Source organism: Scomber scombrus, chromosome 1 (assembly GCF_963691925.1).
Source record: "Scomber scombrus chromosome 1, fScoSco1.1, whole genome shotgun sequence".
NCBI lineage: Eukaryota > Metazoa > Chordata > Actinopteri > Scombriformes > Scombridae > Scomber > Scomber scombrus.
This window is the reverse complement of record NC_084970.1, coordinates 12,436,122-12,448,701: the sequence shown is the minus strand read 5'-3', so window position 1 is coordinate 12,448,701 and position 12,580 is coordinate 12,436,122. Positions and strand designations below refer to the sequence as shown.

The following is a 12,580-nucleotide window of genomic DNA, read 5'->3' as shown; positions in this document are numbered from 1 at the left end:
TTATTGTCTACTGTACCTGCTTATTTATGACGTAAACTCAAATATAATATATGTTGGAGAATTAATTCAAATAAAAATATGTTTTTGTTTGATGAAAAAAAAAAAGACATTCTAATGTAGAGGGAATTGATTTGAAAGAGCCATCAAAAACATTCTGATCCTACCTAACTCAACATTTATAAAACATATGGTTTAGATTGGGCATCCCATAAAAAAAAAGAAAGAAAGAAAGAAAGAAAGAAAGAAAAAAAAGGTAAAAGGAAAAATTCAGAGCCATGCAATCAGGAATTCATCTCTGATTGCCAGAGATCTGCCACTCCCGGGCCACTAAAGGTTCTGCTGTATTCTACTCAGGCAGATTGAAATCCTGACATACAGTACATAATCTTCCAGAACAATCCCAGGGGAGCTAATCCTGTTAGACACAACACACACAATCACGCACGCATGCGCAGACACACACCCAAACACACACACAAACACATTCACACACTCATTTGTGTGATCATGTATACATACAAGTACCACACATCCATACATACGTGCAAAAATGCAGGTACAAACATGCACACACTTTAAGACATGCACACATGCACTACCGTACACACTTTTATATCTGTCTTATTCTGTCTCTTATGCACACATGTGTACATACACACATATCTCTTTCACTTTTGCAGATGCTTCACCAAATGTGTAGCCATGCACACTGTTTATTTGACAGCAACTGCAAACTGACTCATACATAGGTATACACCTGAGCACCACACACACACACACACACACACACACACACACACACACACACACACACACACGGAAACACACATTTCTCCCCAGTTGGTGGCATTACACGGTGAACTCTAACTGAGAGCTGACCCTCTCACCTTTAGTGTGACGGAAAAAGGTGATGTGTCGTTGAGTGGGTGATTGCTTTAGTTCCCCTGTTCTTTGCCACGGGTCGCTGTGTGAAGCCACATGTGATTGCAGAGACACACCCTGATAGCAGCAGATCCTGCTGGCTGCCCATCATAGCTGCATGATGGAAAAAATAGGAACAGGAGGACAGCAAGTAGAAAGATAGATGTGGAGAGAGAGAGAGAGAGAGAGAGAGATAGAGAGAGAGAGAGAGAGAGAGAGAGAGGGAGAGAGAGAGAGAGAGAGAGAGAGAGAGAGAGAGAGAGAGAGAGAGAGAGAGAAGTTGAAGGAGAAAGAGGACAGAGTGAGCGAGGGATAAAGAAAATGTGGAAAGAGGAGTAGATGAAACAAGGAGAACGAGTTAGAAGAGGCAGGATTTGAACAACGAGGGAGAGAGTTGGGAGAAATGACAGACAGGATTGGAAATAAGAGAAGAGAAACAGATGAAGAATGAATGAAGGCATGGTGGAAAGTCAAGAGAAAAGGAGAGAGAGGGTTAAGTGAAGGAGAGATGGCCTCTTATTTTCAGATGGCCTGGCTATCTGGTGATGACATGTTCACCGAGAGTCACAGAATATCACATTGGCTTCACCTGCCTGCACTGACTGCTGCTCTCCTGTCAAGACTGCCACAGGCCAGTGCTTCACACACACACACACACACACACACACACACACACACACACACACACACACACACACACACACACACACACACACACACACACACACACACACACACACACACACACACACACACACACACACACACACACACACACACACACACAGTTCATACTCTCTCTCATTCTCTCACTTTCTGAATCCGTCCCAAAGAGCTGGCCTGCCTGCCACTATTGGACAGTAATAAGATTCAGATCGGGCTGCTCTGCTGTTCACCGTATGGATTTCCCTATAATGACATTCTGAGGGAGATTGAGTTTGCTTTTGTAAAACAGAGAGGTTGAATCAGCAGAGAGGGAGCAAGGGTGCCGCTGTCACTCTACATTCTGCTACATATGCGTTTCTTCCCTTTAAACTTTACTCTAACAGTCCGTGATACAAGGTGAAACCTTGTATAACCAGTCTGTCCCAGCTGGGATTTGCAGGTTTCTAAGGGTCGGACATAAAAGCTCAGTATTCAGAGCATACTGCAAGGGATTTGGGGTGTTGCCTTAGTTCTGACAGTTTGATATGAAGTGATGTTTGTTCATTAGGGACCCTTGGGATTTGTGCTCTATTCTCTAAAAACTGAGCTGTGTACAGTATAGCAGTGGACCTTTAGAGAAAAGGTTACTCAATGCAAACAACTGGTTTGCTCCTTTCTGTGGTAGAGCCCTTTATGCTGCCTCCCTCAGTGAAAAAATAGAGTAAAACAGTTGTTCCATACTATACCTGTCTCTCTCTGCTACAGGATTGTGTCATATTCAGGTTAATGGAGGCATTGAGGCATAACACAAACAAAATGTGTATATTTCTAGTTTAAATCCAGAAGGTTGCTCTACAGCACAAACACTATATACTTGCTACAGAAGCGTGCAACCAGCCCCTGTCATCTTCACATGGCAGACAAAAGTTATTTTTTCTAATTTCCAGAGGATGACAATGTAAAGAGAACAAAGAAGGATCTGCATTGTTTCTGGTATAATCTTAACACCCTAACCCATAATTCAGATGTATCTCTTTGAAATGTATGACAATGTAAAAACCCAAGTACAATAGAAAAGCTAGTATCACCTTTCCCAGAGTGCAGAAGATCAGAAACCTCTCTGGCCACCCTTATGAAAAAGGTCATTGAAGCGACTCAGGATTCAAAATCTAAAAAAGGTTTTGCTGCTTTGAAAATAACAAGACACAGAAACATGAATAGTGTTTTTCTTTTTAGCATTACATGATGTAATGCTACAGCCAATTTATCAGAAATGTTTTTCAATGTACACGTTAACTACAACTTATACATTTTGTAGACACACAAACCCACACACAGTGGCATATGCCTTAGTTCAGGATGGTCGGAGTGTAACCAGAGCAATTTTCCTCTGGCAGTTTGGCGTCCAGTGCCCTTCAGTGCATGACTGCTTTTGATCTCTGTTTCCACATGATTACCTGCACTCCCTCACTTGTTGCCTGGTGTCTAAGCAGCAACTTTTTAGCCATTATGAATGACATTATGTAATCTGCAGTTTCAATTGCCCATTCTGAATGAAATAAAACTTGGGGGCTTTTTACTCAATGTAGACACTGTCTCAGCATAATAGTCAATATAGACTAGACTAAAGAAAAAGGAGTAAAAGCTCATCTGCATCACCCCCTCCTTGTCCCATCTCATAATGGACTTTAGAGGGTAGTGCTGATGTTGTCTCTACTTTTGGATGTTTTGTTTTTGTTAGTATGCATGTCAGCTTCTGGGCAATACATCTGTTTCTTTTCCTTTTTTTCTGCTTTTGAAGTTGGTGTTTTCATTTCTGGTCTTTTCCATTTTCAGACACACAGAAATGGCTGTTACGATGGACAAGGTCTGTTTTGTCACAAAATAGTGTTTCTACAAAGACAGAAATATCTGAAAATAGGTGCTTACATTAGCAATTTCAAAGTTAGGTTAGGTATTTGTCAAAACTGGGAGGAGGTAAATTACAATTTTCAGTGCCCCGTGTTCTGTAATTAACACCTTACTGCTGTTTTTAACCTGTTTAAGCAAACTGAAGCTGTAATTATAATTTAGACAAATCTTGCTCAGTTGTTACCTGCTTACAATAATGTGAACCATTGCCATCTTCAATCAAAGCAGGTTGTTAAATATCAAATTAGATTGGTTGCTAAGATCATAACATTTTGTATGCAGACATTTGGTTTTTGTGATGAAACCCACCTACCTCCTCTGCATCAACTGTAATGAGTGTTAGTGAGCACTTGACTTTTCATGTCTTCAGTCACTGTAATTACACAGCTAGACCACCTTTTGATGTCAGAAAATACACTTATTAGCATAAAAATGTGTGTGTGTTTTACTACGTAAGACATTATTGTCATTACAATTTGAATGAATCATTTAATTTCAAAAGCAAACTCAACTTACTTACGTAAAGTGAACTAAATAGATCATATCTCCACTATCAGTGAAAGGTAATTGGAAATTGCGGGTTTTTTTCCTTTTTTTCCTGTGTGAACTCTCACTTCTTTCTAGGGAGAATGTTCGTCTCTTAGATAAAAGTGTTAATGCTTCCATTGGAAAAACAAGAAGGCACAGATTAGTTTGATATTACTTCAGGAATAAAACAAAAAAAGTCGTAATTGGTTTCAAAGATTAAAATTGCAATACTTACACCAAAAATAAACAGATAAAACTAATTTTTATTATTGTAACAGTTCCAGAACGGTGATTCCAGCATGGTTATTTCAGGTGTATCATTCAAGGTTACAGTGGAAGATGTAGAATCCATGTTTCAAAGGGACAGATGGTTTCACTTGTCTGAAGGCTACATGTATGTGTGGTTATTGTAAGAGCAATTTCAGTGTCAGCAGGGAAAGAGAAGGAAGTGACTGATAGCACGTATGTGCTCCATGCTGGGAATGAGGCTGGTGTCGGTGTGGTGGCTGTGAGAAAATTATTTTATTTCCCTGGAAATGAGGGATTTATATTAAAAGGAACGGGGCCGGGTTGAAATAGGACGCTTGAGCTTCTTAAAACATGTTTTAAAATTTAAATGGAATACAGTTCCTGCTAGAAACAAATGATGAAATGCTGGAACAACTGAATTGTTAATATTAAAAGGCACTGATCCAAACTACAATATGTCTGAGGCAAAAACTTACTCCAAACTGACTCTTTTTTTCAAATAGGCAGCCAATACAGTATTACTCGTCCACGGTTGTTTGTGCAGGATGTGTCAAGCTTGTTTGCCTGGAGGGTGTTTATCTGTATTGGGAACTACACTTTCACCCCTAAACTTTTCCTTATTAATCATCGATCTAGAAAAATAACCTGTGAGCTCTCAGTAGGCAGCTGACTGTCAGTAAAACATTAAGAGGCCACCCATATATTTTTTCCTCTGTTGGTTTGCACAACACGTGCTCATGTGGGTTTTCCTTTTATCCGTTTGTTTTTTCGTCTTCGAAAACAGGTTCTCTTGAATCATTTATCAACCCAATAAAAACTCTTATGCTGCTCACGTCCTAAAGATGTCAGACAGGTTTTGCTTCTGCTGATGGACCATGATCTCAGATAGACCTCTCCTGTGTTTGTGCTGTCAAGCCTGCAGGCTGTTATTTTTGCTCTATTTCCTGAATCTCCGGTGTGCATTTATTGACAAGGTAGAGGAGGGATTGAAAACAAACAAAATTGTATTGCAAAGCAGTGAGAGAGTAGGAGAAGTAGGATAATGTATGGGGCAGGGATGCCTCTCCTCAGGGCTGTCAGGGCTTTATATGCTCTCCGTCACGGTGCTCTGCGCTGCCTGATGACTTCATGGCCCTGAAATAGAGGTTTTCATCAGCAGAGACCTCCCTTGTCCACTAAACGATTAGACAGACAGTCATTTTGTTATGATTGCTGGGCGTCGCTCTGTAATCAATTTCAATGTTTTTGCCTACACGGTGTGATGTGTTGGGGTGGGCGGTGTGTGACGTTGAAAGGCTGCTTACAAGATATCCTCTCTCCTCATGTTATCTTCTTCTTTCTCTCTCGTTCTCTCTTAAGGATAATTTCCCTGCAGGAAACCCAGAGCGTCTCCAAGACCTGAAGTCCACTGTTGATCTGCTGACCAGCATCACTTTCTTCAGGATGAAGGTAGTGTGTGTGCACATATGTGTGAGTTCATGGGTTTGGAATATCCTGAAGGATGATGAGGGAGCAGAGAAAGAAATATAACTGTTGTCATAAATGATGACGGAGCACAACGGTAGATCTCTAAGATGTGTTTTGTCACTTAAAATGTTTTATCACAAAAGTGCTGCACCCTCGACTGAGACGCCTTCAATACTGGTCATGGCCATAAAATCTCCCAACATTGACTTATAAACACAAACCCAGATTGATTTTAGGCACGTTTCATTTAGGTGAAATCAATTCAATCTCATAATTCCTGAAAGCTGTCCCCCTCTCAACACAACTGACCATTCAAAACCAAAAGATTTATGGTTGTACAAATTCATGACTGTAGGCTCACGCAAAGGAGCTATGTTTGAGTAATGTGGGCTGAACTCCATACTACAGTAAGCCTCTATGTTTCAAACGCTTCCAGCTCTGTCCCCCCCCCCCCCCCCCCCCCCCTTCTCAACAGTATGCAGAGTTGTCTCCCGCTATATATAAAAGCTCGACCCCATTCAGCTCTCTTTTGGTGGGAGTGGGGGTGTAGTGCTGGAGCACTGAGGCATAGCTAAGATGGCAGCTGTGAGCAAAGGAATGAAACCTGTCACTTTAGGTTACCAAAGCTCTCACTCTGTGCCATGCCCATGGTGGGCCTTACTGTGTATAAGCACTGCAGCTCACTCACAGGAGGTACTGTGTTACAATACGAAGTGCACATACACACCCTAAATGCCAGTCTGACCACATGTCAATTATAATATACATAATAGATGTAAGTAGGTTGTCCATTTTTCCACAAGGTAGTGCTATCTTAGTATAAATATTTCAACCATGCAATATGATATTATTACATTATCACGCCACTGATGGATGGTACATAGAAATGCATTTAAGATAATGTATCTGTCATTGATTTTGGTTTCTTTCTGCTGGGAGACCTAAAAGAACATGCCCTGAAAGCATACCTATCTTAAATCATGTATGTGTGTTTGTGTGTGTAGGTACAAGAGCTCCAGAGTCCACCTAGAGCCAGTCAGGTGGTGAAGGACTGTGTGAAAGCGTGTCTGGACTCAACATACAAATACATTTTTGATAACTGTCATGAACTCTACAATCAACTCCTCGACCAGGTAAACAGCTTCTGCATCCTGTTGATTATCACAATGTACCTTTTCAGCTCGAGGAAGCCAGACTTTTGTGGCACAGGAAAACATGAAGAACAGCAGTAATCTTCAGTCATGTACAAAGTGAACAGCTGCCAGCTTGAGATCTCTGTATTTCTCTCATTAAGTCTTGCAGATGTAATGATTCACTTACTGAATGATGCTTCACTTCAACATGATTCCTTACTTTGATTTTCTCTACATTTGTCTTGAAACCCTAATCTGTGGTCAAATTATACACAAACACAATTTAGTTAAAATGATGGTTAAGGAGGAGTAGCTCTGTACGAAACTGCAGTTTCGTGCACATTCATTTGTGTCAAAAATATGAAGAAGCGGGTGAGGTACCAGGTTGTAGTTGTGGATAGTGTTCAAGTCTAATCAAATTCAGGCTACATAGTTCTCATGCCGGGATCTGCATACCTCTTCATGCTCTGCACCTGCAAACCTGCACAGTTAGTAATGTAATTGCAGCTGGCATCTCGGTCCTCAGCCTTGCCAACTACCAACAGCTCCTTGTTGATGCTTGGCTCAACATATACAATGGCGACATGCAGCTCCTTTTAAATATCTGACGAAGAAACCTGCTTTTACTTGCTTTTTTTGATTTCAGTAACGCCTTGTGTCCTCGTTGAAGCTGTTGTTGTCCACAGCAGCTGTGACAGTTTAAGAGAGCAATTGAAACTCCTGCACGGATAAGACAATTTGTAACACTGATGGGTTTTTTTTCTTTTACATCTGGTCTTTTATTAAAGATGTGAATTGTTAGCTGGTCACAATCCTTCCCCAATGCTTATCCCTCACCTTAATTAATTTTTTTAATAGTGTGTGGCTGAGTCAACCAGCATTTGTGCATTCTACAGCATGTGTTTGAAAGCTGAATATTGATGCAGATTGTAGTTTTAAAAATGCATTTGTTCACCCTGTTTCAGAATGAGACATGTCTGCCACCTGTTCAGCTTTAGTGTTCTTTTGTGTCTTTGATTGTGGTTGTTGTTTTCATGGCTTCCATGGGCTTGAAAGCCATAACCTTGCCCACCACTGGTGCATCTATAGCAAGCAAACGCGAAACAAGATATATTAAAAGATATATTATTCAGCAAGATAATTTATATTTCATGGATATTAAACAAGGGATCATTACAAACAAGCCTAGACCTGAGGCATGTGTTTGTTATGGTGACGGTTCTTTGGTTAAGATGTTCTACTTTTTAAATCATGATTTGATGAATAAACACTTTGAACTCAATAACATGCAACATTAACTAGATAACTGAAACTAAACAGTCTTTATGAACTCACTACTTGCTCATTGCACACCTTCAGTTGTTTAAGCATGATGATGTGTGCGTAAATTCATGTCAGTAGACACTTAAAAAATCTTCCCTTAATGGCCCATCCTTAAAAAGTCATTAATTCTTAATACTGTTACTTCAGGTCTGCTCCTGATTCACTTGTCAGAAGCTCAACATGAAAACTCTTTGAAGTTTTCTGCCTGTAGCGGGTACCCCCTCTCTCACCTCATTCCTTCATCATGTATCACCTTCAGCCTGCCATAAAGTTGACACCACTCTTTCCCTCAGCTTCAGTGTGCTATTTGTAGGTGTGTGACAATGCTGGGAAAATATAAATTCAATCCAGCATGACCAGAAATCAATAGGTTATATATTGTGTCTGACATTTACCAGACAATAAAGGCTCGCTATGTCTATTGCAAACTTTGCATGAAAGACTTCAACCTTCTTAGAAAGGGAGAGTCCACAGTGAAGAGCCATATCAAAGCAGCGAAGCATCGGGCAGTACTTACCTGATTTGAATCTCAACTGCTTTTGGCTCTTTTTTGGCTCTTAGGTGTGCAGACGGATAATGTATGAGTGCAAAAAAGAAGTTGAAAGCATGCTACTTCATCATGTATAAATAGAATAGAATATCATTGGCATGGCGTGAAGCAGCTGGAGGCATGTTCTGATATGGAGACAATACAGTGTTTCCTATTTACATATTCAAGAAAGACAACATCACCCAGTCCTCAGTTAGGTTTGCTTCTCCAACACATACGGATTTCCATGTGCTAGTGGCCTCGCCCGAGTAAATAATCAGGCAACAAGCAGCTCTGCCTGATTATTTTACGGTTTACTTCCCAAGGAGAATAGCCGCCACACCACAGAATATAATGTCTTTTTAGGGCGTAATAGTGTGCAATACGCTCAAAAGTTGAATAATAAGCTTCCTTTGTTTAAACAGCCTGAGGGGTTGTAAGCAATTACCAAACCGGGGAGATAGACACTTTCACTAATTACATCTTCGTCCACCACAGTTTCACAGTAGACAGCCTCTCCATCAATGCTTCCTCTACGACGAAGTAAAAGACATCGGTACATTACAATACAAAACAAACAACTTTATTAATCCCACTAGAGGCAATTTGTTTGGAGCAGTTTGTCTTACACACAACCCAATAACATACAAACAAACAAATAAATACTACAATATTGAGGTCAGGTTCACCTCAAAGCAAACCTCACTGTGACAATAAATTATGTATGTTCATATTCACTTAGTAGCCTTTGACTCAGCAAATAGAACACATTTCAGACCCCAATTCTCCAGTTGGTAACAGTGACGGAGTGTGGCGACACAAAAGCTGACACGGTGGCCAGGCAGGCAGTGAAATATCCCAGGCATGTTGCGTAACATAACAACAAAGCTCTCTGCGTCTGCCTGGGCATAAAATGAGTCAGGGGAGGAGGGGCAGGGGGAATCTAGTTTAACAGTTTCTTAAATCCTGGCAGGAAAGGGAGGATTTTGAAAACCAAGAAGAGGGGGAAGTGGAAAGAGGGCAAAGGAATCATGGAAAAGGAAAGGAACCATCATTTTGTTCTAGTTCATCCAGTGATAGAATGTGGATTGGCAATGATGGTGCACAGACCAGAAATACCTATTAAAATTCCCATGCCTCTATATACATGCTTGTGCATTATGCAAATATCGATGCATAAGTAAGGAGATTAAAAAAGCAATCTGGTTTTGAAGAGTGGGGTTGGGGACTGTTGACAGCCGTGTACACTCTCCACTGAGCAACTAGGAGAATTCTCCACTTGTTACAGAGCAAGCAATTCAAATTGATTTGATAAGTATCTCTCATTGATACTATCACATATTTGCCAATGATACCCAAGTGATGGATTTAACTGTGTTTGAAGAAGATTTTGTTTTCAGAATATGTGGCTATGTGCCTTATTTTTCCAAAATGAACACATACACCCTCTTTGCGTGGCACCTTAACATGCTTTGGAACAGCTCTAGTCCTACCCCCTTCTCGCTCTCTTGGGAATTTGATCACATTTTCCAGGAGCATCCTTCAATCAGAGACTCTGTAATTTGTGTCACATTGTGAAAATTGATGAGGAGCCAGTTGTATGCTAATGCTGATTTCCCCCACACAGGGACTGAAAGCACTAAACAATAAACATAAACCACTAGCTACCTTCTAGAGGAGGGATGTGCTGCTATGAATATTGCTGCTAGTGCCCCCACCACCCCCGTGCACTGGAAGTAGTTGAGACTACACTGCACTCTTGGTTCAGTACAGTATTCACCTCCCAATACAACTTAGAGTGAATCCCATGGGTGTGTTGTCGACTGTAAAAAGAACGGCAGGCTACTTAATCACCTTTAACAATGTGTTTGTACCTGCTTGAGGTGAATACAAATGAGCAAAGGGAGTCTACACTACATTTTAACAGGACGAATGCTGCATCCGATTTAGTAGCGGTGACACAACCTTCAGTGTCCTTGATAGACGTGTACAATTTTGTACGTGCACACACACAAACACTCAAAGACACATACACAGACAGATTTTGCATAGCTGATTCACCCCCTGATAGTCAACCCCTCTCATATACAGTTATGTTGTATCTTTATGTATAAACCAAGCATTATAATTCTAGTTTCATTGACTATGGATCAGGAGCCAAAATAAAGTGTATGCTATCTTTGTAGATTTGATATAAACTCATACAGTAAATCACTGATTTAGTTTTCACTAATTCATTCACATACTGTATACATATAAACTCAGGTGTCCAAAGCAGTCTTTAAATATGTTACATAGAGTATACCTCCCTGTTGCATTTACAGTGTATTTTTCTCTTACTACATAGCAAGCACAAGTGAAAATACAAATCAGAAATTAATGAGCTTTTACTCAATAAGATTCTTGGGATGGTACCTCCCATGGAATACGTAACCTCTTTTCATGACCATGGTAGACAAGATGATAGACTTAAAGGCATGCTATGCCTATGCATATGATTTTACTTTAAAACAATGTTTTTAAAACAGACTCGTACAAAAAATAATTCCTCTTAATCATCGCTTGTGACCCACTAGAAGTGTGTGCCAGTGTAGGTATCTACAGAGACCCTGCCCTCTGCCTGTATTTTTCTTATTTTTCTTATTATTTAGCTATGTTTGGGATGCTTCTTGTGTCCATCTTTGGGCAGTGGGTGTGTAGCCAGCCAGTAACAGCATGCAGGATATGAGATTGGGACTCCAATTGTAGCGACCAGGTTACATCGCTGTCTCTGTCACTGTCTCCTCAGCTCCGTTCTGCTCTGTCTCTGTGCCATGGATGTATAAAGAGCTGCAGGTCTCTGTGTCTGCTTGACCGAGGGCAGAGCTGTGCTACACACACACAGAACAGAGAGGCCACAGTGGACAGGATTAAGCTCTGCATTCACACCAAATCTGGCAATGCTGAATTTTCCCACAGGGTTGTGCTGAAGTGTGGGCGTGTGTTATTTGTGCCTTAGAATGTAACTGCTGTGAAACCATCAGAAAACAACTTTTATTTATCTGATTCAAAGCTTTGTTCTCGCCAGCAGCGCTTACTCTCTTCATTCACTCTCTAACTTGCTCAACCACTGCTGCTCTCTCTCTCTCTCTCTCTCTCTCTCTCTCTCTCTCTCTCTCTCTCTCTCTCTCTCTCTCTCTCTCTCTCTCTCTCTCTCTCTCTCTCTCTCTCTCTCTCTCTCTCTCTCTCCCTCTCCCTCTGGCTCTGGTGTTGTTGAGCCGGGGAGGAGGGGGCCAACATTGACTGCTCTATACACAAATACAAACCAGCAAATCCTGCATAGTATGCCCCAAACCCTAATGATTAAAGTAGTGAGCCCTTGATTGACATGAACAACTGTCACAAAATCAACTTTAAGCCATATCTGTGTTTCTTGCCCCTATGAGATTAAATTATGTTGCTCCTCCAGCTGCAATGCTACAACAGATCATCAGATCACAGATGCATCACAATATATTTAATACAAGAATCAACATCATTGGACACAAGTTGATTACTGTAGGAATTGATTAGATTCTAGGGATTATACAGAGAATAAATGAACTCATGTTGCTTTTCCATTTCCCAAGCTCTTCCTACAACATCTCTTCTGTGTGCCGCACCAAAGTCAATATGCTGAAGAGTGTTAAATAATTCAACCTAAATTATTCAGTAATGGATCTGAACATGTTTCATTTTTAAAATAATGTTCTATTCATCTAAAACACATTTTGTATCAGCCAGAATTACACACAGAAATTAAAGCATTTGTATAGCTTCCTCTTGCAGTCCACAGTCATAAATTATATTTGTCATTGTCAGAGTGAATAATTAGCGCGCAGGTGTGTTTTCATGT

At 40.6% G+C, this 12,580-nt stretch overlaps 1 protein-coding gene across 1 annotated transcript in view; it reads left to right on the top strand.

Annotated features, from left to right (window-relative positions):
* Nucleotides 1–12,580, top strand: part of LOC133979611 (protein unc-13 homolog C) — a 102,365-nt gene that overhangs the window by 44,412 nt on the left and 45,373 nt on the right. Inside the window, exons 15-16 of the mRNA XM_062418165.1 lie at nucleotides 5,614–5,703; nucleotides 6,726–6,854. Coding sequence (XP_062274149.1) covers nucleotides 5,614–5,703; nucleotides 6,726–6,854 — 219 coding nt within the window. The remainder of the gene's footprint in view (nucleotides 1–5,613; nucleotides 5,704–6,725; nucleotides 6,855–12,580) is intronic.